General features: G+C 38.0%; 1 protein-coding gene across 3 annotated transcripts in view; it reads left to right on the forward strand.

Annotated features, from left to right (window-relative positions):
• Positions 1–26,247, forward strand: part of LOC131437748 (activated Cdc42 kinase-like) — a 67,843-nt gene that overhangs the window by 24,653 nt on the left and 16,943 nt on the right. For 2 of the 3 annotated variants that reach the window (XM_058607298.1, XM_058607296.1), the window contains exons 2-6: positions 18,610–18,679; positions 18,758–20,198; positions 25,418–25,714; positions 25,779–26,076; positions 26,140–26,242. In XM_058607298.1, coding sequence (XP_058463281.1) covers positions 18,610–18,679; positions 18,758–20,198; positions 25,418–25,714; positions 25,779–26,076; positions 26,140–26,242 — 2,209 coding nt within the window. The remainder of the gene's footprint in view (positions 1–18,609; positions 18,680–18,757; positions 20,199–25,417; positions 25,715–25,778; positions 26,077–26,139; positions 26,243–26,247) is intronic. The other variant, XM_058607297.1, reaches the window with a different exon arrangement.

Genomic DNA, 26,247 nt, shown 5'->3' on the forward strand with positions numbered 1-26,247 from the left:
AAACTGAATGCGACACTGGTCTATTCATTGTGTAAAATCATTTTTTGGTGACACTACAAGCTTTTCGATCCAAGATGACCTTGAAAAAAGAGCAATTCTGTATGATCGCAATGGGAATCCGGAACTGTCAGTAAGAAAATTTGCAAAAGAGCTTGGTTTTCCTGCAAGAACTGTCCAGAATATCCTCAAATCTTTCGAAACACGTCTGACAACAGCCAGGAATGATCATGTACAAAATGAATGTATTTTATTTAATGTCATTTATAATAGCAAATCGCTTGATAAAAACAGTGTTTAGATTAACTAATGAATACCAAAATACTAATACATACAACATTTTCAATCCGGTTGAAGATGCTACAAGAACTCAAGCCTCTCAATGCATGAACCGCGAGAAAAATTCTTTACATTTCTTCGCTCCACTTCATACTCTGAGTATTTCACGGCCCTTCAAAAAATTTACAGTCTGATAATGATCGTTGCTGTGTGGAATTTCCCAAGAGAGAATCGCAAGTTGACAATTATCACAGAAAATCGAATCGATGGTTCAGCTTGATGATTCTCATACTAGGTTGCAATATTTCAAAACCCTTGTGTGGAGCATTCACAGATATTTTCATAGACACAGCTTATACAAAGGTTATATGCACATAGTTAGAATAAGCGGCAATAGTAAAATGATTCTATCGCAATTATCAGCTGCCTGTATAGAATCGGATCGCTAAACGAGAATAAGTGACCGTTTGTTGCTTCAGAGAGGATCCCCACAGCAGCGTGCTAACCTTTGATTCTCAGAAATGTCACCGAGAGAAATTCGCTCTCGCACTGGCGTCTATTCTATGTTAAATAAGCCATGCCGGGTGTTTGTTGTTGCGATGATATTCGTTTCTCTTTGGTGACACTGATTCAATCGTTGAAGAGTTGCCAGTGAACGTTCTTTGATACGATGAAAGCCATCTTTGAAAGTCGTTCAAGGTGAAAACCGTACCGAACCGTTATGATGAATAGAATGAGACGATTCAATTCCGGGCTCGTAAGTTGTATTGCGAATATTTGACGAAGTTTTCCTGAATGTTCCTGCATTTAGGTCCGGTAATCGTTGTGATTGTAATAATTATCGTCCCATGTCTACATTATCCGTCTTTAACCAAATTTTTGAGAAACTAGTAGGCACAAGATTGCTTGAATCTTTGAACAAACATAAAGGCAGTTTCATACGGTTACATACAAAGTTATTATAAAACTAGTTGACAAGATAATAAGAGAAATAGATCGTAAGTTTATGTTCGGTGCCTTATTTCTTGACCTTAAAAAAGCTTTTGACACATTAAATCACACGATTTTATACGAAAAGCTCGAACGTTATGGTATCAGATGCTAACAAAGTTATTCGTAGTTACTTGACAAATAGGCAGCAATTTGTATGCGTTGATGGTGAACGTAGCAACTTGAAAATGGCTGCACCGCAAGGTAGTCAAATAGGACCTTTATTATTCCTCTTTTACATAAATGATTTAACAGCTCGGCTGAAAAGTTCGTATCATTTAATAGAAACACACATTTTTTGCCAAAATTCGTTTTTATTATTCAACATAATTGCCATCAGAGGCGATACAGCGATTATAGCGATCTTCCAACTTTTCGATACCATTTTTGTAGTACGATTTGTCCTGTGCCTCAAAATAGGCCTCAGTTTCAGCGATTACCTCTTCATTGCTTCTAAATTTTTTACCAGCGAGCATTCTCTTGAGGTCTGAGAACAGGAAAAAGTCACTGGGGGCCAAATCTGGAGAATACGGTGGATGAGGGAGCAATTCAAAGCCCGATTCGTTCAATTTCAGCATGGTTTTCATCGACTTGTGACACGGTGCATTGTCTTGATGAAACAAAACTTTTTTCTTCTTCAAATTAGGCCGTTTTTTTTTAATTTCGTCCTTCAAACGCTCTAATAACGCTATATAATAGTCACTGTTGATGGCTTTTCCCTTTTAGAGGTAGTCGATGAAAATTATACCATGCGAATCCCAAAATACAGACGCCATAACTTTACCGGCCGATTGTTAAGTCTTTCCACGCTTTGGGTTCGGTTCATCGCGTGCAGTCCACTCAGCTGACTGTCGATTGGACTCCGGAGTGAAGTGATGGAGCCATGTTTCGTCCATTGTTATATATCGACGAAAAAAATCGGTTTTATTTCGATACAACAACTCCAAACACTGCTCAGAATCATCAATTCGTTGTTGTTTTTGATCGATTGTGAGCTCACGCGGCACCCATTTTGCACAAAGCTTTCTCATATTCAAATATTCGTGAATAATATGTCCAACACGTCCCTTTGATATCTTTAAGGTGTCAGCTATCTCGATCAACTTCACTTTACGGTCATTGAAAATCATTTTGTGGATTTTTTTCACGTTTTCATCGGTAACAGCCTCTTTTGGACGTCCACTGCATTCATCGTCTTCGGTGCTCATATGACCAGTACGAAATTTTGCAAACCACTTACGAATTGTTGCTTCGCCCGGTGCAGAGTCTGGATAACACTCATCGAGCCATTTTTTGGTATCGGCGGCACTTTTTTTCATCAAAAAGTAGTGTTTCATCAACACACGAAATTCCTTTTTTTCCATTTTTTTTCACAATAACAAAAGTAGCTTCACTCAAAATGCAATATCTCACAAACTAATAATCAGACAGCTGTCAAATTTATACACGTATCTTTTGAAGGTTGGTACTAACTGAAAATGGTATGGATTCAATTCTAGTGGCGCCCTCTCATAGAAACGATACGACCTTTTCAGCCGATCTGTTAGGTAACTTGAATCATAACCCTACGTTATCTTGAACTCATCATATAAGTTTGGTTGAAAAACGTATCGCATCTTCATGTGGTATCACGAGGAGAGTGCGTTCCTCGGGATGCACTTTTGAACTACTACAATGCTTTCATTCACTCACAACTGAATTATCCAGTATCGATCTTGGGAACTTGCAGCAAGCTCTCATCTGAATAAAAATACAAACTCTTCAGAATAGGTGCCCTAAAACCATATTTAATAAACCTCTGCTGTCTTCTACGTTTTTGTTGTATTCCGACCAAGCTCATAAAGCTCTACCAATAGCTTTCTTTATTATTGGTCCTACAAAATTTAATGCACTTCCTCCTGACGTTACAACAAATCAATCAAATCATCTGAGATCAGTTGCGTCCAGTAGCAGGCGGCTCCCCGTACAGCTTCCGAAAATATCTTTTTTTACTGTCGTGCATCGGAACGACATAGAGGAGCGTTTCAGGACGAAGAAAAAAGACCAAGTTTCCTGAAAAAATATTCGATTTGGCCGGTAATACGAAGCTGTGGTCTAGCAAGCCAAAGCTTCATCACTACCGGAACGGTAAACAAGAAAATATACCGTGAAGAATGCTTAAAGAAGCGATTGTTACCGTTCCTACGACGCTCCTTCGCTATTCTTTCTCGATTTGGCATCTTCTCACTACACCAAAGATGTATTAAAATGGTATATAGCGAATGTAGTCCAGCTTGTACCGGAAGAGACGAATCCACTTAACTGCACGGAGTTGTGACCTTGTCTTTCGATAACTGCAGTAACTTAAGAAAAATTCCGGCCGCAGAGATGTCAAAACCGGAAATTGAATATGAATGTATATGATTTGAATTTGCGTGTTTGAAAATCGGCTAAGCAAGAAAAATGGGTGACCTTATTTTCACTTCTAAATTCGGAACCGAAATTAAGAACCAGATGAAATTCTGGAACTTAGTATGGAAGTATAGAACCTTTCGATTGAATTTGAGTTTGATCTCCAAGAAAAGCGAACGCATAAAAATATTACGTTCATACATTGACAGACACTTAGCTATCTTGACGAACTGATTCGAATGGTATATGACAATCGGTTTTCCGGGCGTAGATTCAAAAGTCTTTATTCACATTGACGCCACAGCTTTTCTTAATGAAAAAGGCAAACAGGTAAAATACTGATGAAACAAGTTGAAGCATAAAATATGGAGCCAGCTACGGTGCAGATTTAGATAGAATAGAGAGTGAGAAGATATTTATAACTCGACCAGACAGTAGCGTAGCGTAGGCGCTCTAACAATGTTCCGTAACGTGTCTCATCAGGATATTTACAACGCTTGCATCTTTCATGATCTTGATATTTTTATTTCGTTCACTAAGAAAATATGAGCTACGAACGAGAGTGTGATAATTATGTGTAACAAATTTCTGTTGTATGAACCGTGAGTCAACAATCTCAACCTTCCTTTAACCTGACCACCCTCTTTGAGTCCCACATTCCTGCATGTCCTGAAAATCCTCACAGAAGACAGCAACCTCATGTCAACGTCATCGCATATAAGCTCTACCGTTTTATCGTTACTCAAGTTTGCTGTCGGTCGCCAGTTCTATTCATCTTTCGTTTCCGATTCAGCACACACCCGGACCCTCTTCCAGCACTGGTTATGAAGATAACCCTCTGAGCGCCGCCCGTTGAATCCTGGTTCGGTGTGTGCCTTCGGCAGAAAGGGCAAACGAAAGTATAAAATGACAAAGGTTGTTTGTTCGTGTTTTCCTGGTTCCAATGGTTTTGCAGTATAAATAAAGACAGCGTAGTTGTAGTCCTTCCACGTTGCGGATATTTTCTTCGTCCTCGGTAGCACAACGAACTACGATGCTGCGCTAGTATCCAGCTGTTTCATTGTTGAAACTTGCTGGAGTTAATATAAATAGCCTTACTAAAAGTCACTGCCGTAGTAATGAGGGCAGTGTTGCAAGGACCCAGGGGGTTTAGTGAACGATGTTAGTTTTAGCACAACTGCAATGAAGGTGTCTCAGTTTGGATATTATTTCTGAAAGAAATATTCTTCAACTTAACCAAATGCAGTAATGTTTCTGAACCTGTGTTTTCGATGTTATTTTTTAATGTTACGATAACAATGGAAATACATTAACATTGCTTAGCATTAATTAACATTTACATGGCTCATTTTACTCATAAAGAAGAAGCTCTCCATCATTTAGTTACATGCTACTCGGATAATGTTAGCTTCTCTCGTTTCTTTTCTGATGCTGGTTTTATACGTTACTAGCTAAATTACCCGACGTTGCACAGTGGTCCAAAACTGGAAAAAGACGGTCAAAAGTCTGTACTGACTTTCACTGATTTTTAAGAGCTAACGTGTCTTCGAAGGAATTTTATAAGATTATATTACGCTTCTTTTGAAAGTAGCACCTTAATTTTTGTTAAGGGGGTAATTTTTTTTCACAAAAATTTTTTTTCCTATCTCATTTTGAAGAAAAAAAAAACATTTGAAGTATTTTTGCTGAAGATATAAATAATGTAAAAAAGTTATTTCTTGAGAAATATTCACTTTATTTTTAAAGCAGTTTTTTTAGATTCATCTACGATTTACCTCTATTACCTTAGTATCTACTACAAAGCGTGCGCATAAACAAGCTCTCGAGGTCGATTTAGAAAACTTTTTACGGTTTTTCGCCCTTTTCAGTGATGGTATAAAAATTTTTACATACTTTACCCTATATTTTCGGATCCGGAAGTCGGATGGTTCATTCAATCTGTTAAAGAAGGATAGATGCCCATTTGGAAGAACGAACAAAAGCTCATGCACAGATTTCTTTTTATTTATAACTCGCTCTTCAAGAGCCGAAGATCCGTTCAGCTCGTAGCTTGTTTCCACCTTACCAGGAGGGATGCCAGGTCATTTTTTCAAAAATCTGTGATCAAGCCAAAAACCTGTCTGTGCAAAATCTGTGCTCGTTTCCCCGTTTCCATAATAGCTGATTGGAATCATTTTAGTAAGCAAAAAAAGCTCTCACTATTTCCTACCGCTCTGTAATTTTTGGTGCTAAACTGTGATCAATTTAAAAAATCTGTGATCGATTTCAGAAATCTGTGCCATTTTCTAAATCTGTGCAAAAGGTTGAAAATCTGTGAAACACAGATTAATTTGTGAACCTGGCATCCCTGCTTAACAGTGCGGTGAACTGGTGAACTGCGGTACTTTTAAAAAGAGCTGTGAGCTATCAGCTCACTTTAAAGTTTCGATTCTCTGAAATAGCTCAGGAGCGAATTGCCCATCTCTACGCACACTGCAAAAGTGAGTTACAGAAATAGCAGACGCGTGACGCCCTCCGTTTCTCAACCATTCATGGTTTCAGCATGGCCATAGTGAAAATGAATCAGACTAATAGTACTCAGGATATTCTCAATGGAAAATAAATTGGATTAGGACAAAATATTTTTCTATAAGTATTGTAAAAGTTTGTTGCATTATGTTGCATATTTCGCTTCTATACAAGGTTTCTTTGGTAAAAATAGGTAAAATGATGCATAACTTTTCCAGAAAAGAATAAACCTATGCATTACCTTCTACAAAATTATGGGATTTTATATTTTCTACAATTATTTCAAACAAAGTATGTATAAAAAAATAACTTGAAACAAGTTATGATTAGAAAACTAGTTTTAAGGGGGTTGTCATAATTCAATAACTAATACTAACTTTGAAAAGGCCTAAAAAGGTTCCATCGAGTTCCACTTAGGTTTTTTTTATTTTTGGCATATCTTTTCCTAAAAATTTTGTAAAAATCAGCTGCATAAAGTTGCATATTTCGCTTTGATGTGAGGTTTTATCATAGGTTAAAAAAGGTAAAATGTTGTATAACTTTGCCAGGAAACAACAAACCTATGCACTACCTTCAACAAAAATATGAGATTTTTTATTATCTTCAATTATTCCAAACAAAGTATGCATAAAAAAATAACTCGAAACAAGTTATGAATAAAAAACTGAATTTAAGGGGGTTGCCATAAAAACGTTTTGTATATCCGAAACGGTGCGACCTACACTTTTGGTATATTTGACAAAGTAATATTTTTCGATTTGCCATTTACCATGCCTCAAATTCCCCCTGTTAGTTAACACTTACAGTCTGTTACATAAGAGCGTGGTCACTGTTGTGATAAAATGAAAAAAACTCAACATGAAAATGCTTTTGAATATTGTTTTATTAGATCAAAAACTTGCATGCAAATACATTAATAGCAAGTCCAATCCCCTCCAGCGTTAATAATGGCATGACACCTTCGAGACATACTTTGAGCGAGATTTTGCGAACAGTTCCGTACGATTTATTTAAACCTTTTTTGGTCAATTTTGAAGCACCTTCGCGTAAAACTAATGTCGAATTCTTCAAAAAAAGGTCACAAATCATTTTTTCGTCTTGTTTCCAACAAAACACCGACAGAGCCGCGATTTGGAAAGTCGTCGACATTTTTCCCCTCTTTAAAACGATTCACCTACTTACTCACGAACTGTTTCGACTTTTTCATGTGTTTCGCCGCAGCCGCTTGGATCATTTTGGGACCTTTCGGGTGCGAGCACAAATAAACTGCTTCGAAGCGCGTAGCGTACGCGGTACTCATTTTGGAAAAATGCTGAAATCGAATTGTAAACAATACCCAGTTGATTTATTCTCGCATTGCATCAATGACACTACTGCCCTCTGTATTAAAAAAATAATATCACACCAGTCCACTTGACCGATCGCAAGTAATCGTGACCACGCTCGTGTGTAACAGACTGTACTACACCCCCTGCTTTTAGGATCTTTCTCAAGTGCAAATAATATCTGTACTTAGCAAGAAGTATCGTTTTTTGGAAAAATTCCATCAACTTGTTATGAAAGTTCGATAGAAATAACAGTAATAGAAGTCCAAACTTTTTTTACGAAAAAATTTTTTTTAAATATCGACTTTGACACTTGGAAAAATTTGAGATTTGAGAGCCGATATTTTAGCCAAATGTGGTGCTATTGAGGGTCAAATTTGTGAGTGACCGATTGCTATCAATGAATTCCACAAAGCGTCTCGTCAAAGAACACTTTCCAGCTGGCAAGCTTGCTGGGTTAAAGATAATCTGGGTCGGTGGATGCATTCAATTATTCCTAAAATATCGACAAAGGCATGGCTCAAGGGGCTGGATGTGAGTAGGGACTTCATTCGTTTGATGTCCAGACTCATGTCCAATCACTACACGTTAGATGCACATCTCCTTCGAATTGGACTTTCCGAAACTAATCATTGTGCTTGTGGCGAAGGTTATCGCGATATTGATCATGTCGTTTGGACATGCGTGGAGTATCGTGATGTCAGATCTCAACTAATAAATTCCTTGCGTACCCAAGGTAGACTATCCAATGTCCCAGTTCGCGACATTCTCGCGTGGCGTGACCTTCCTTACAGTGATGAACTGATACAAACAAACTTGAAATAGTTATAAGATCATGTATAAAATAAATGTTTTTTTTTTCATCCAATTCATAATAGCAAATCACTTGATAAAAATAGTGTTTACATTAACTAATAAATACTAACATACTAATATATTTAAGGAAACTACTAGTAATATGTTTTTCTAAATACTACCCGGTTTGACTGTATTCGAAATATATTAGGGTTAAAGTACTATGTATTGCGGATGCAATAACGAAGAAAAACTAATGTATATTGCCTTATGAAATAAACGTATTCATAAAAAAAATTGGGGAAATATTACGAAATAATAAACAACATTAGAAAACATATATTTGTTCTAAACAATAAAGTTAGTTTTGAAGAATAATCTACAAGCTGTATGAAATAATTGAGCAGTTCAAAGAAAAGTTTTCCAGTGAAGGTTCGACAAGGACAGAACAATTTCAACTCTCAAGTGTACTGCCTAAGTCATGCACAGCCGAGAAAATAAAGAAAACATTTAATACGACGATATATACGGCAACGGAAGCAAAAAGATTACTGAATGAGAGCGGTGTGCATTCTACTATTGGATCGAGGGCATCCAGTGGACTAGATGAAAATATTAGAGACACCATTATGCAATTTTACGAGCATCATGAAACCAGCCGACCAATACCTGGTCAGCGTTATTGTGTAACGCCATTCACGAAAATGTGAATTTCATCATCCAAAGCTTAAAAAAATATGGCTTATCTAATGAATTGAAAGTGTATACAAATTGTTTGACATGTCAAAATGTAAGAGTAGAATATTTTTACGTCAAAGCAAAAATTGCATAGATTCAGCCTCATTAGAATATGTTTATTAAAAGAAATGGATGAAAAATATATTGATGAAATTATTTTGGAACAATTGAACAGATGCAATATAGAAACGTTTATAAAAAAAGAAGGAAGAGTTTGTTTCCTATTTGTTCAAAAGTTGGAGAAATCTATACCGCATAATTTTATTATAAGGAAGCAGTCTACTCTCTACTCTTTTTTCTTGAAAAATACAAAAAATATCTTGCAGGAAGGAAAATTTTAGCTAGTTTTTCGAAAAACCTTCAAAAAACTACACTTTTGTTCTGCAAGATGAAGTTCGAAGTCACCACTGTGAATGCGCAGCAAGCTACTATGCATCCAAAATGTAAGAGTAGATATATCCGTTAACTTACATGTGAACAAAATTTATTTCATATCAGATGGAGCTGCAGCACAATATAATAGTAGAAAGAACTTTTCCAGTCTTTGCCAATAGAAGAATAACTATGATATAGATGTTGAATGCTGAATTTTTCTCATGATTTTCAAAAATTTACATTATTTTGAAAATATGTTACCTTCTCAAATATTATTTCTCCATTCTAGAAATTTGACAGTATCTTACGTTGGACTTCAGTTACAACATATCAAAAAATAATAAAAGAACCAAAAATATATTTTTTGAGATAATGGAATTTTAGGTGTTCTTTTTAAATTGTTGTCAGCAGGACTAATTTTTTTACTTAGTCCTTATAATTACCAAAAACATTGCAGAAAACACCAAATCAATCGGACCCACTGATTCTGAAACATATATTATTTCAAGGGATTTTTGCTTAGTCTCTTCTCAAAAATAGAGCTAGAGTAAAAATGGCAAACTTATGATGCAAATTGTCTCTTTTGACCATAAAGAATGAATATGCAGAATTTGAGCCAAATAAAAAAATACAAGAAAGAATTGGCCGCGAAGTCTGTTTTGAATCGATGATTAAATTTCACATCTTCACATATTGAATTGATTTTACTTCAGGATTCTTCACTAGCCGGAAAATGTGATAAAATTTGAAGAAATGTTCTCTGTTCATCATGTTCCTCGCAACTTACGCTAAAACGAAAATGTATATCTCGTTAAAGACTGTCCCAGAAAGTATGGACGCAACCAAAAACCGCTGCCATTTCGCAATGGTTCAGAATCTGTCAATTTTTATGGCTGCGTTCTGTTGTTTACACTCTTTTCTAACAACTTGTGCAGTTGTTTATTCTTTTTTTATATTGTTTATTTGTACCCGGCTTTAACCTAATTTTGTTCGTTCGCCGGGTTAGTTGTTTATTCGTTTTCATTAGTTTGTTTCGAAATGCGTGGACTTTCAGTAGAACAACGTCGAAAAATTGTGTACAAATGGTGCACAGAACGCGGAATGTCACTGAGAAAGATAGCAAAAATGAAAGGAGTAAGTGAAAAAGCCGTGCGAAATGCAATCAGGAAGTTCGGTGAGGATAACACCTTTGAGGAGAAACCGAAAACGGGTCGAAAAAAAGGTCCTGCTAACCCTCAGTAGATAAACGTATACTGAAGGCGTTCGAGCAAAAGAAGGAGGTTTCAGTTTGAGATGTGGCCGGAAAAGTGGGAACTTCGAAGTCAAATGTTCTTCGTGCTAAAGAACGTTTGAATCTTCGAACCTATAAGAAGCAGAAACAACCAAAACGTAGTCCGAAACAAAACCAAGCATCGATCAGGCCGAGGGTTCGAAAGCTGTACAATACGATTCTTGCTGGAAATGTGATCTGCATAATCATGGCCGACGAAACCTACGTGAAACTCGATTACAAATCCTCACCGGGAACACAATATTATACGATGTGAGAAGGGCAAGTGTAAAATCAGTCCGAGACATCGATTGAAGTCGAAAAATTTGGTAAGAAAGCTATGGTCTGGCAAGCAATTTGTAGCTGCGGTAAGATTTCGAAACCCTTCATCACCACTGCTTCAATGAACAGCGAAATATACCTCAAGGAATGTTTACAAAAACGACTTCTACCCATGATTCGAAGCCACAAGGATCCTATGTCTTCTGGCCAGATCTTGCTTCTTACCACTACTCGAATTCAACGGTAGAATGATATACTAACAAAAATGTCACTTTCGTCCCAAAAGACATGAATCCACCAAATTGCCCACAACTTCGACCAATTGAGGAATTTTGGGCATTAACGAAGGCACATCTTAGGGAACATGTCTCGGCAGCCGAAACCATTCAACAGTTCGAAAAAGATTGGAAAAAAGTGTCAAAACTTGTCGCCAAGAAGTCTGTACAGAATTTAATGAGGAACGTTCGCAAGAAGGTGCACCAGCTAGTCTACAATGGCTAAGTAGCAAATGTTGAGAATATTATTCTGTTGTTGATCGAATAAAAATTGAATATCTAACACTTGTGAATTATTTACAGCGAAATCAAAGTGCGTCCATACTTTCTGGGACAGTCTTTAAATTAGCCGGCCTGGAACCTAAAACAAAATAGCTACGGAAAAAAGTAGCACGCGATGATGGCATAAAAAGAACGATAGACAAAAAAAAGACCGGAAGGGACATATACATCAAGCGGAAGTAAATCTCGGTTCAAAGCAAGATACAGGTAGTGAGTGACGGTTTCACCCGAAAATAAAAAACTTTTTTTTTCTTCTTTGCTGGTTCCTAAGAGTAGTAGATTGCGGTATTTCTTTATACCTTTACGGCAATATATCTAGGGTAATAACCACACCTAACGTCTACAATGTCACCGTCGTCGTCGTCGTCGTCGTCGTCGTCTTTTTCATAGGCGCCATCCGGAAAGTATATCGAAGCAAAGTGTGGTACGGTGCCCTGTTTTGATATTAGAGCTAACGTTGGCGATAATGATAGCTCCATACATATATAATCACACACATACATACGTACATACATGTAGGTTTCCCCGCGAGTGGTTGATCGAAACAGGAGCAGTAATTCTAGCTAAATATTTTAAGCTTTCTGGACGATTTACGGTAATGGGGTACAATCAAGTAGTGCAGAATCCGCACATATAGATTGCTGACGTTAGTAACCATAACGACACATAGAATCTTGTATTTGCTTGATATGACGTCATTTCTAAACAAACAAAAAAAACAATATTTTCACAATGAAAACTAGATCAAAACGAGAATGATGAAAGGAGTAAAATTCAGTCGGCATAGCAAAACTTGCAAACAATCGAATTTAAATTTATTGTGTTTATTTAGTTAAAAACAAAACATCATAATCCGTTGATTTATATTGTTTGAGTGAAAATACGGAAGAAAAAACCGCCGACAGAGGAAAAACATCCACCCCACGACTCGTCCGTCGGAAAAACGCGATTATGATGAAAAAGCCAGAAAATTAACGCGCAATAATTGATTTCCCGTTCCTTCCTTCTTTGCTACCGCATAATGCGATATGAAATATGGAGCAATTGAATTTTAAGAATGTGACTTAAAACTGCCTCTTCCGAACCGCGGTTAAATGTGTATCTATTTCCTACTGAAGTGTCTACCATCCACCAAGACTCAGATGAAGTCAAAATTCGATCGCAGTTGGTGCACTTCAAAACTAGAAAGAAATCATGTTATTCAAGTCGAAAAATCCATAAGTGTTCAGTTTGAATGAAGATGTACCTTAACTCGATACCAGAAACTTCGAAGCGCGATTCTTGTGGAAGTAGGCAAAGTAGGTATTTTCAAACAGTTTGGCAAAGAACTATTCTGACTGCGTGTGATGACCCATTTGTGTGAAGTACTTTCCATCAAGAACATTTTAGACCATCATATGATTAAATTAGAAGGGTTTCGTGAGTTTTCGTTCTAGTTTGAATATTTAGCGTGCCTTCATTCAATTATTCCTTGTTTCTACCTTCGTTCTCGTATACGGCGTCTTTAAACGGAGGCGAAATCGAGGTCATGCCTTCACAACATATGACCAGGATGTGGCTCCTGGTGGCTAGGCAATAGAGCTTTCATAGCAGCAAGCTCAGTCTACCAGAGTGCAGTTTGTTCCATTTTCTAGCATATTGAGTTCAAATAAATACATAAATCATCAAAAATTTCAATAAATGATTTAAACCAGTATGATAATGTACCAAAGAAGGGCTTTTGTTATACATAGTCTGGATTCCTTTCATGTGATTCTTGGAAGCAGGATTAGACCGAAATATTATGCTTCATAAGACTTTATCAACTTCTTAAAATTCAATTAGGTTAAACGATTGTTGTTTGGTTCAATCATAGGGTCTGAGGGCTTATGTTGAGTTCATAATTTTTAGCTACATTTATTGAAAAAAAAATTATCTATGATTATCATCATAACACAATTTTCGTTCGTGTGTCAAAGGAGATTCCAGAATGCACATGATCCTGTCGATAAATCAATCCATTTTAAGATTCGAAAAATCTATCGCCGATAGTTCTAAATTGGTCTGCTAGTTACCAAAGAATCAAAATCAACAGCTAATTGGTATTCAATATACTCAAGTGAACACGGCATCAACACACTGCACACATACTAGAGTGACTATACAGCGAGCGAATGGATATAACTTTCAGTTTCGTCATCCACCTTCCTCGCTCACAGCTAGGGGTTGACTAAACAAAAATGTGTTGGAGCATATATAGCTTGCTTGAGATAGAATTGCAACAAAGAAAATTGCCTATATTTCAGTTATTTATTATTGAATTCAAGATATTGTTTTATACAAATGTAGCGTTTTCTTCATACTTTTAAGAAAAAATACGGATAAAATTATTCGTCACGGTTTCGAAGGAATTCTCGAATTTTTCCTGTAACACGGCTCATTAGGCGGCGCACACCTTCTTCGTCCATCGTTTTAGCTATCTTATTCCACCAGGTCGTCATCTGATTGATGTCTTTGACAACTTTTCCCTTTGCCATGAGTCTCCTCTTCATGATTGCCAGTATTTCTCAATAGGGCGGAACTGGGGGCAGTTGGGTGGGTTAAGGTTTTTCGGAACAAACTGGACCCCTTTCTCTGTATACCATTTTTGAACGACTTTGCTGTAATGACAGCTTGCCAAATCTGGTCAAAACATTACGGGATGTTCGTGGGATCGAATGAACGGCATAATTCGTTTTTAGAGACACTCTTTTTGGTATAGTTCCGATGTCTTTCGTTTTTTTTTTGCCGCAGCTGCAAATGCCCTGCCAAATCATTAATTTTCTTGCAAATTTGTCGGCAAAAACAAATTTAAATTTGACTGGATCATCCCCCCGAGCCGTTGCCAAGTTAAATTTTTGACCTGGGATTTGCCCGATGTCAGCCTTGACATTGGTTTCATCGTCCATCAGAAGACACCCGTCGAACTTGGTCAGCACCTGGTCATATAGTATCCGAGCACGAATTTTAACCACACTATTCTGTTTTATGGTCCGATTTGGCTGTTTGCTAGCTCGATACGACTTGATTTTTTCCCGGAGTCGAGTTCTCCTCACGGTACTATGGGCAGCACCTAATTTTCTGGTCAAATCACGGTACGACAGATAAGATTAATCGTCTTCAAAATCTTACCACGCAGTTTCCGGTCGACAGTTCCACTCCGACGATTGGCTTAAGGCTTTCGAATCGTCGTCAATGTTTCCTTATACCGTTTGATAACGCGCCATACGGTATTTCTGGACAATTTTAGCTGTTTAGCTAGCCTAGATGCAGACCACAATGGATTTTCCAAATAACTGCACAATTTTTTTCCCTTCATTCGGCTTCCATGTTGATTGTTTCCAAAGTACAGTCGATTTGCGGAATGTCAAAAATCATACGTGAAGCTGACAAAATTTCCGACAGGTGGGCGCCAAGAACTCTCAAATCCGTCCACCGGGAACGCCACAATATGAGCAAAAGTTTGTTCCAATTGTAAATGAAGCAAGCTTTATTTATAGATTCCGTTTCGTGCGATAGTTCATGCTGCGCAAATCGGACTAGAGGATGACATCATTATGGTTAGCTGTGATTGGCTCGTGGAAACATAGCACAATTCAAACCAATTTTTTAATGGTATACTGTTGATGTATTGAGAGTACAACTTAGCTCGGTACGTTTTGAAAAGATAGCTCTGGATGTTATGAATCTGTCATTAATATTCAGTTCATATTGCTTCGAGTTTTTTTTACTTGTTTTTTACTGTGTTAATTATGTTTCGTCGTTTTAAAAATTGAGATTTCAGCGTTGAAGACAGGCAACGTTCTGGGCATCAAAAAAAAATCGAAGACTAACGGGATCATTGGATGTGACTCAATAAGCAGTTTCTGTACGATTAGAATCCATGGGAATAATTCAAAAGCAAGTCAATTGGGTGCCTTATGAACTGAAACCGAGAGACATTGAAAGGCGATTTTTCACTTGCGAGCAGCTGATTTAAAGGCATGAAAGAAAGGGATTTTCACATCAAATTGTTACTGGGGATGGAAAATGGATGTTCTCTAATAACCCCAAGAAGAAAAAATACTACGCTATTCCCGGGCAGTTGTTGCCATCGACCTCAACATCAACACCCAAACCGAATATTCATGGTTCGAAGGTCTATATGACTATAATGGGTGATCGGTATATGCTGCAATTGATGCGTTTGAGCCGTGCATTACGAGGAGAACGGCATGACAACGCTCGGTCTCATGTCGCAAAAGTCGTGAAAAAATATTTGCAAATGCTCAAACGGAATATTTTGCCGTACCCGCCGTATTCTCCTCAGATTGCTCCTTCTGATCACTGGTTGTTCCGATGGATGAAGCACGATCTGGTCGGTCACCGGTTTACATCTTTCGCAGAAATCGAAAATTGGCTTCAAACTTGGATCACTTCAAAAGACGAGACATTTTTTCGAGATGGAATTCGAAAATTGCCTGATAGGTGGAAAAAAGTAGCAACTAACGATGGACGATACTTTAATGAATCTTTAATTTGTTTTTATTTTGAAATAAATGCATTTTTGACCTAAAAAACCAGACCTCATATGTTTAAGCTAAATGTTTCCGATTTAATTGGTAGTTAAATTGTTTAAATCCATAAAAAAAATGACTGAATTATAAGCGTTCAAAATTATGACAGAAATAGGTTACGCGGTTAGTTTTGCATTGTTCAAAATGACACCCGGCTCTGTATAGCGAAGAAACATACATAAAAAACCATAACAATCTATTTAATTCAAGGACTTTTAGGTCACTGTTCTTCTAGCTAATGATAGTACTGTTATTATATTATTAAGGTATTAAACAAGGCTGTGTAATCAACGTACAATCTTTAGTTGTAATAAGGCGCATGTTACCTATGGCATTGATGTATAAGAGAAACAATAAAGCCCCTATTTTGCTACCTTGCGATACATCAATTTACATAGGAGCTAAGATCCGGAAATACTCATGTCCTTATTACCATATCATTAGAGGTTTTTGTCAATAAAATTGTGTGAGCCAATGTGTCAAAAGTTTAAGGTAACAAATAAGGCGTCGATAATGTTTTACGATCCGTTTTGTTTAGTTCTATAATGGTAGTTTGTGTACTGTAGCCTTACCCAAAAATCAGATAATTTTGCCGGACATCACTTGCAACCTTCCGTACCATAGTTGATAACCTTCCTGATTTAACTATTCTGGAACAGTAATTTAACAGAGCACAATAATTCAAAATGTATCTACAACGACAGAATATTATTCTCAAAATTCCTCAATTGGTCGAAGTTGTGGGAAATTTGGTGGATTCATGTCTTTTGGGACGAAAGTGACATTTTTGGTAGTATACCATTCTACCGTTGATTTTGAGTAGTGGCAAGAAGCAAGATCTGGCCAGAAGACAACAGGATCCTTGTGGCTTCGAATCATGGATAGAAGTCGTTTTTTGTAAAAATTCCTTGATGTATATTTCGCTGTTCATTGGAGCAGTGGTGATGAGGGATTTCGAAATCTTACCGCAGCTACAAATTGCTTGCCAGACCATAGCTTTCCTACCAAATTTTTCGACTTCAATCGATGTCTCGGACTGGTTTGACACTTGATCTTCTCGCACCGTATAATATTGTGGTCCAGGCAAGGATTTGTAATCGAGTTTCACATAGGTTTCGTCGTCCATGATTATGCAGTTCAAATTTCCAGCAAGAATCGTATTGTACGGCTTTCGAACCCTCGGCCTGATCGATGCTTCTTGTTTCGGACTACATTTTGGTTGTTTCTGCTTCTAATAGGTTCGAAGATTCAAACGTTCTTTAGCACCAAGAACATTTGACTTCGAAGTGCCCACTTTTTTGGCCACATCCCGAACTGAAACCTCCTTCTTTTGTTCGAACGCCTTCAGTATACTGAGGGTTAGCAGGACCTTTTTTACGACCCGTTTTCGGTTTATCCTCACCGAACTTCCTGATTGCATTTCGCACGGCTTTTTCGCTTACTGCTTCCATTTTTGCTATCTTTCTTAGTGACAGTTCGCGTTCGGTGCACCATTTGTACATAATTTTTCGACGTTGTTCTGCTGAAAGTCCACGCATTCCGAAACAAACTAATGAAAACGAATAAACAACTGAACAAGTGGTTAGAGAAGAGTGTAAACAACAGAACGCAGCCATAAAAATTGACAGATTCTGAACCATTGCGAATTAGCAGCGGTTTTTGGTTGCGTCCATACTTTCTGGGACAGTCTTTGCCTTTCTTTTGTTATATAAACAGTCTTATCGTAACATTTATTGTTTTAATTGTGATATTTTCTTATTGAACTTTCTCCGAGGTGGCGGAACCAATTTCAACAATCCTAAACTCGTTTGAAATCATCATTGATCAAGTTCAAAGAATAATTTTCAGGTACTTCTGGTTCCGGGAACCTAATCGTATAAGTGACTTGGCAAATAATCAAGTTCAAATGAATTATTGCTGATAGTTTGGTTCCAAGAATGCTGTCAAATATGCGACGTAAGCGCAGTTGTCATCTTTTGTGAACTATTTGAATCAATCTGAACGAATTAGTGTTAGAAATTATCTGTTAAAATTCGTGTCAACAAGTATTATAATTTAATGCAAAAAATGCTACAATAAGACTGTTTGAATGACAAGGGAAAGGTATTATCAAATCACTAGGTGGATGAGGAAGAGGTCCAATAGTTTTTTTCTTGGACAAAGTTTCAAGTAGTTCGGTGGACCCAAGTTCTTGGGAACTAAATTTCCGCTTTTAAAATAGTGACGTGATGCTAAATCCAACCGAAATAAAGGATTTTCATTGCGTTGCACAAAAACATGGTTAAAAACGTTTTTGGATACATTCACTAGTGTGAATTTCATCTTTGGTGGGGCCTGTTATGACGAAAATTTTTCCTCGCTTTCTGCCGGTGTAGATTGCCTGCCAAATAAAGTGTTTCGATACGAATTTCTACATTTTCCTTCGTTTCGTTGTATTTGATCAAAAGTTGTACGAGACTTGGTGATCAAATCTCAGTTGAACAGATTTCTGAACAAGTACTAAACTTGTTTTTTTTTCTCATTTCCAGAGCCAAAAACCATGGACCTCTACGAGTTTCTCGTAGAGTCGGAACTGCAACAGTACTACAACTCATTGAAGTAAGTGCACAAACAAACAAACTTTTAAAGGCTGAAGCTAGCTTGACTTTTACAAAATTGCGCCTTTTTTCCTCGCAGAAACGATCTGAAAATCACCACCATCGTCCACCTCAAGTATGCCACCGATGAGGACCTGCGGCAGGTGTGCGGACTATCTCGACCGGAGATACGGCGGTTGCGGAAATACTACGAGAAATACTTTCCCCATGGTTACTTGAACAAGATCAAACGATTGCTGCAAACGCCGAAAAAGGACGAAGGGGGTATTGGCAGTCCGGCGTCCAGTGTGGAACCGCTGAGGACATGTCCTTCGCCCAGTAAAATTCCCAACAACAAGCACATCATCCCGCCTGATGCCATTACTGTGAACAAACAGCTGGGAACGGGAGAATTTGGGATCGTTCAGCAAGGCGTTTGGACAAACGGAACCGAACGAATTCAGGTGGCCATCAAGTGTCTCTGTCGGGAGCGAATGCAGTCGAACCCGATGGAGTTTCTAAAGGAGGCTGCTATCATGCATTCGATTGAGCATGAAAATATTGTGAGACTGTACGGAGTGGTGCTAGACACGGAGTCGCTAATGCTGGTGACTGAATTGGCTCATTTGCGGTCACTACTAGAATGTCTCAAGGATCCAGGACTAAGAGTGAGCTTCCTAACCGTTCCAACGCTATGCGAGTTTGCGGCACAGATCTGCAACGGCATGATGTATTTAGAGAACAAACGACTGATTCATAGAGATTTGGCAGCACGAAATATTCTAGTTTTTAGTAAGAACAAGGTGAAAATTTCCGATTTTGGTCTGTCACGGGCGCTTGGTGTTGGCAAGGATTATTATCAAACAAATTTCAACGTGAATCTTAAGCTTCCGATTGCGTGGTGCGCTCCCGAATGTATCAACTTCCTTCGATTTACAAATGCCTCAGATGTTTGGGCTTACGGTGTGTGTCTATGGGAAATCTTCTCGTACGGATTCCAACCGTGGGCCGCCCTTACCGGCCACCAAATCCTTGAAGCCATAGATGAACCAAACTATCAACGGTTGGAAAAGCCCGAATGCTGCCCAAAAGAGTATTACTCTCTGATGCTGAAATGCTGGCAACATGATGCTGCCAAGCGACCTAAATTCTCCGAAATTCACCTACTACTTCCAGATATGAAACCGGAACAGCTGAAAACAATCGTATCATTTAGTGAACCGAAAAAAGATCATCTCCTCTACCGACAAGGAGAAATTATAACCGTGCTGGACAAAAGCAGCACGTCACCGTACTGGAAAGGTGTACTGAATTCGGGCAAAACCGGTCTGTTCAATCCGGCCAACACCGTTGCCTATCTGGATAGTCTTCCCTCGTCGATCAACCGGGACAGTTTCAGCAGGACCTCGGAACGAACCAGCAAACGCAAAATACGTACGGATATGATCTCCCGACCGCAGAACGATCTGAAGCACACCGGGCACGTGGGAATTGATGGAGCCTACTTTGGCGATGTGGCTTTTCTTGCCAGTCCACAGAATGTGAGTAAACAAGAGTTGGGTTTATATTTTTAGTTTATTCGTGGATCGGGGTTTTGTTATCTGGTCATAGTGTAGAAGGAAATGTTTAGGCGGTTAAATGCATAGAGCGCTGGTTTTACAAGCCAGCTGTCGTATGTTTCAAGCCGTGTCCTGGAAGGGTTTTTAGCGTCAGTAGGATAGTAGTAGCCATTTGATGAATCGTATACGTTTTGAATCGGCTGCGAAGTCGGTTGAAATAAAAGGTTAAATTCCACAAATGGCAACCAAGCATTTGCTTTCTAGTTTCTAAAAACAGGTAAAAAATTCTTCGATAAAAAACAGTAACATAACTCAAACTTGCAAATCTTCTCCAATACTGGGAACTGGAGTGACATTATGTATCTCGATAAGACTATAATTTTATCGAATCGATCATGTTTTGTGTTATGGTTCTCAATTCGAAATCGATCAACGAGTTTTGTTCGGCTTCAGTCGCGATCATAAACGACCAAACTCGATAAGAAATGGTCGAATGCAATATAGCCATCGACTTCAAATTTTCGATCTCGTTTCTTTTTATTCAAGGGTGGTTATCGATAGCATAAATGATAGTCATAAAAATATATTCAGTATATTTACTTTAATGCGTTGATTGATATAGTCGGACTGTGTAAATTCATACCATTGAAAGTAGTACGGTATTTATTTTTGTCGTTTCAGATTGAGAAAACTGAAACTAACCCAGGGTAGTTTCTTCACACAAACACTTTTAACGAAACTGTGTTGGTTTCGCGCTTAGCAACGGGATTCTTAGCAAACATGACATAAAAATGGGGTTCGAAACTTCGATTTTTAGTTCAACAATGTTGGAACTAGGTTCGAAACTAGCTTCAAACAAACGATTTGACAGCAATTAGGGTGAAAACTGGGTTAGGTTTGGCATGAAGCAAAAACGACATTAGTAAAGACTGTCCCAGAAAGTATGGACGCACTTTGATTTCGATGTAAATAATTCACAAGTGTTAGATGTTCAAATTTTATTCGATATACTGATAATATTAGACTACAACAACATAATATTATTCTCAACATTTGCTATTTAGCCATTGTAGACTAGCTGGTGCACCTTCTTGATAACGTTCCTCATTAAATTCCGTACAGACTTCTTGGCGACAAGTTTTGACACTTTTTTCAAATATTTTTCGAGCTGTTGAATGGTTTCGGCTGCCGAGACATGTTTCCTAAGATGTGCCTTCGTTAATGTCCAAAATTCCTCAATTGGTCGAATTTGTGGGCAATTTGGTGGACTCATGTCTTTTGGGACGAAAGGGACATTTTTGGTAGTATACCATTCTACCGTTGATTTCGAGTAGTGGCAAGAAGCAAGATCTCGCCAGAAGACAACAAGATCCTTGTGGCTACGAATCATGGGTAGAAGTCGTTTTTGTAAACATTCCTTGATGTATATTTCGCTGTTCATTGAAGCAGTTATGATGAAGGGTTTCGAAATCTTACCGCAGCTACAAATTGCTTGCCAGACCTTAGCTTTCTTATCAAATTTTTCGACTTCAATCGATGTCTCAGACTGGTTTAACACTTGCCCTTCTCGCACCGTATAATATTGTGGTCCCGGCAAGGATTTGTAATCGAGTTTCACGTTGGTGTCGTCGTCCATGATTATGCAGTTCAAATTTCCAGCAAGAATCGTATTGTACAGCTTTCGTATCCTCGGCCTGATCGATGCTTCTTGTTTCGGACTACGTTTTGGTTGTTTCTGCTTCGTATAGGTTCGAAGATTCAAACGTTCTTTAGCACGAAGAACATTTGACTTCGAAGCTCCCACTTTTTTGGCCACATCCCGAACTGAAACCTCCTTCTTTTGCTCAAACGCCTTCAGTATACGTTTATCCAACTGAGGGTTAGCAGGTCCATTTTTTCGACCCGTTTTCGGTTTATCCTCAAAGGTGTTATCCTCACCGAACTTCCTGATTGCATTTCGCACGGCTTTTCACTTACTCCTTCCATTATTGCTATCTTTCTCAGTGACAGTCCGCGTTCTGTGCACCATTTGTACACAATTTTTTGACGTTGTTTTGCTGAAAGTCCACGCATTTCGAAACAAACTAATGAGAACAAATAAACAACTGTACAAGTGGTTAGATAAGAGTGTAAACAACACTACGCAGCCATAAATATTGACAGATTCTGAACCATTGCGAAATGGCAGCGGTTTTTGGTTGCGTCCATACTTTCTGGGACAGTCTTTATAACAAGAGTGAGTCTTTTAAAGAAAATAAATGCCCAGCAACCGTGAGAGATATCGAAAAAGATCCACTTATGCAAATTATGGAAAGCCGAAAATTTTTAAGAAAATTGTTGGTTCAATGTTGACTCATTTGTATTTCATTAAATGTTTGGCTTGATAACAATCGAAAATTTAGTTTAGACTTGATTTAATTAAATTTATATTCAGTAGAACAATGCGAAGAAGGAACTTCAGTTTGATTTCTCTGGTAGAAGATTGGCAAAAGATTAAAAGAAAAAAATAATAGTTATTGTTATTCGTTCGTTGGACGTCGGTTTTAACTTTTTTCAATTACTTACTTGTACTGTGGCACTAGAGCTTTTCATAATCTTTATCAAGTATTCAGCCTTCTGTGAATTCTGCGCTGCACATGCTTAGAATCAATCAACGGTGATAATTTCAAATTTTGCAGGGAGTTTTGAAAAGTCCTGAGACAATTGCATTTTGCCCTGAGACAATTGCATTTTGCTCAGAAGTTACCAATTTTTTGCGCAGAAATTTTAATGAAACTGAAGGTCCACAATGACAATAGATTACTATAAAATTTTGATAGTAATGGTTCAATCATAGCTGGCAAAATAACCAAAAAACAATTATGTCTCTGTTATATGTTATTTTTGATGTTCGTTCCATAGTAATTTTCTAGAGTGAGGAAGACGATTTTAGTTCAGCAATCAGTGAACATCTTTGTCAATGTTTCGTTTTTCTTAAAGAAGCTCTAATACAGACGATGTATTTGCAACTATATGGCAAAATCTTCTTTCATTCATTCAAAACTTATTCGGAGATAGTTCTCCGGGACCATAATCCGGATTCACCGGTGAAAATTTTTAAGTGGTTCTACGGTCCCAATGCAGTTTTACATTGTATTTTGTTCATTCTTACATACGAGGTCTGTTCAAAAAGTACCCGGAATTCTCATTTTTCTAAAAAAAAAAATATTTATTCGTCTACATCTATATGGTCCCCTTCAAAGTAATCCCCCCTAGATATAATACACTTATGCCAGCGTTTTTTCCAGTCTTCGAAACACCCCTGATAGTCAATGCTGCATTTGAACTGCATTTGTAATGCTCTGTAGCACTCTCAACGATTCTGCCTTTATCTCTTCAACGTGGACGATTGTGCTTTTGTTTCGACATCATAACCGTACACCCATGTTTCATCACCAGTTATGACCCTTTCAAGTAAATTTGGATCGTTTGACGTCGTTTAACAGCTCCTGAGCGATGGTAATGCGTTTGTTTTTTTGATCAAAATTCAGCAGTTTTGGAACGAATTTTGCTGCCACTCGTTTCATGCCCAAAACATTTGAAAAAATATGATGGCATGAGCCAACTGATATTCCAACTTCATCAGCAACTTCTCTAATAGTGATTCAGCGATCATCCATAATCATTTTTTCCACTTTTCCCACATTTTCATCGATTATTGACGTGCTGGGTCGACCGGAGCGTTCGTCGTCTTCAACGTCTTCGCGGCCATCTTGGAAACGCTTATACCACTCGTAAACACTTGTTTTTTTCATAGCAGACTCACCGTAGGCTCTCTGTAACATTTCGCACACTTGGTTACACATTATTTCATTTTTCACGCAAAATTTAATACAAATTCTTTGACTCTTCAATTCTTCCATTGTTTAAACTAAGAAAAATCGCCGAGCTCAAAAAAACACGTCTACACCAGCCGCTACAAGACAGAATGTAAACAATGAATACAGCTGAAAATTTCACCATACATTAGGGACATATGTACCAACACAATAAAAAAAATTTGACCACCGGACTCTCCAGACGCGCACAATTAAAAAATTCCGGGAACTTTTTGAACAGACCTCGTAGAATCCCTGTTATGCCTGAACACATTTTTATATCGATTCAAAAAAGTTCCTTCGGAATTCTTGTCACCTATTCCAGTACCCTCAAGGAAGTTTGGCCACATGATTAGTTTATTAATATTGAAGCGTTTTAGTAAATTAAGCCTTTTCAGATTATTCCAGGACCGGTTCAATGTATATTCATAGTTTTTACCTTTTTTTTAAATATAAAAAATATGTATAAAATTCGCTCAAATTTTAGACTTTGTCCTATGCTCCCATATGAGGTTTCTGATTATCATTTGGATCTGACTTCTGGTTCCAGAACAACAGGATGATATATGTAAGAAAAATAAAAAAAATGCCACTCATTTTGCTCCAACCTCGAACTGGCTTAACCGATTTCGTCCATCTAACATTCATATAAAAGGTCTTAAAAACTGATTGTATTTAATTCAGATTCGACTTCCAGTTCAGGAGATACAGGGTGATTAGTGTAAAAAATCACATAAATTTATCGGGTTTATTGGGTTCACAGATTTTTAGAGTCGACGACCAAATAAACTTATTTCAGTTTTACTGGTATTCGGTTCTCGATCCCGGAACGTACCCAAAAAATTTACACCTTCAGAGTAACTCAATCGGCAGTGCCATTCCACGGAATGGAAAAGGCTGGCAGATGCGTACTCGGGATGCTTTGTCGCAAGTTTCATTTTCGCTATTTAATTCATCTACCCCTTTTTAAATCTAATTGTCAATACTCGTGGCTAATAAGTATAACCAAGATAGTAACGAACTTAGGCCAAAACGTCGAAAAGAAATCGTCGATATTTCACGACAGAAAAATATGGTAAACATTTGGTATTACAATCCAATGTTCATGAATTTCCGAATGAGAATTTTAGAGATTACTAGTTTGTATAGCCTGTCGAACTTAACCCTCACTTTCTCTTCTAAGGTTTGAGCAAGAATCTTAGCGAATTTATTAACCGTGAATTGACAAACTACTTCTATGGTCAGAAAAAAAAAACAAACATATCATGACAGCTCAATCGCATTCCACATCGTTAACACACATCCGTCGCAGAATCAGAAAATAATTTTTAAAATTTGAAATAGCTACCCCGACAGATAGTGACCCCGTACAAACCCTCGGAAGATCTGGAACAAACGCCACTGCTGCTGCCGCCCACACCCACCAGTCCGGACTCGATCCAAACGGCTAGTGGATACTTTTCCGAAACACTACAAACGGGTCATCAAAACTTTGTGAATGCTGGCGAAAATCAGGACATCACAATGGTGGACAGCGGACTGGTTAACACGTTTGATTTCCGCAACAGTGGCTTCAAGGATAGCAATCCGTTCATCAACGCGGATGCGAACGGAGATACGAGCTCGCACAATCAAAGTAAAGTAAGTTGTCACAGGATACTGGCCAAAAATGTTTCAAACAATAATGCATGTTGTCATTTTTCAGGGAACAAAATCTTCCGACAATCAAGACCCACATGAGTACCATGAAATATCTGACGATGATATACCCACGGAAAAGGTGTTCGATCACGGAACCTCATTACTGGACGAAATGGAGTACATGTTCAAGTCGATGACGACGGCTACCGAGCAACAACAACAACAACAACAACAACAACAACAGTTACCGCCACTTTCGCCGGATGTAGAAAATGTGAATAAACGAAACGAACTGGTTGAACTATCATCCAAACTGAATCGTAAAAACAGTTCCAGTTCGGGAACTGTTAGCAATAAGAACGGTGAGTTGATTGTAAAAGGCATCTAGCTGTAGGAAGTTCACTAATCAATATCTTATTTCATAGGTCACAAATCTAAAAAGAAGACAAGCACTGTAAAACCCATATCCGTGAAAGACGAGAGGTTACTTAACCAAGCCATTGAAATTGCCAATGAAATCAGTGCAAAGTAGG

The sequence above is a fragment of the Malaya genurostris genome, chromosome 3 (assembly GCF_030247185.1).
Source record: "Malaya genurostris strain Urasoe2022 chromosome 3, Malgen_1.1, whole genome shotgun sequence".
NCBI classification, from domain to species: Eukaryota; Metazoa; Arthropoda; class Insecta; order Diptera; family Culicidae; genus Malaya; species Malaya genurostris.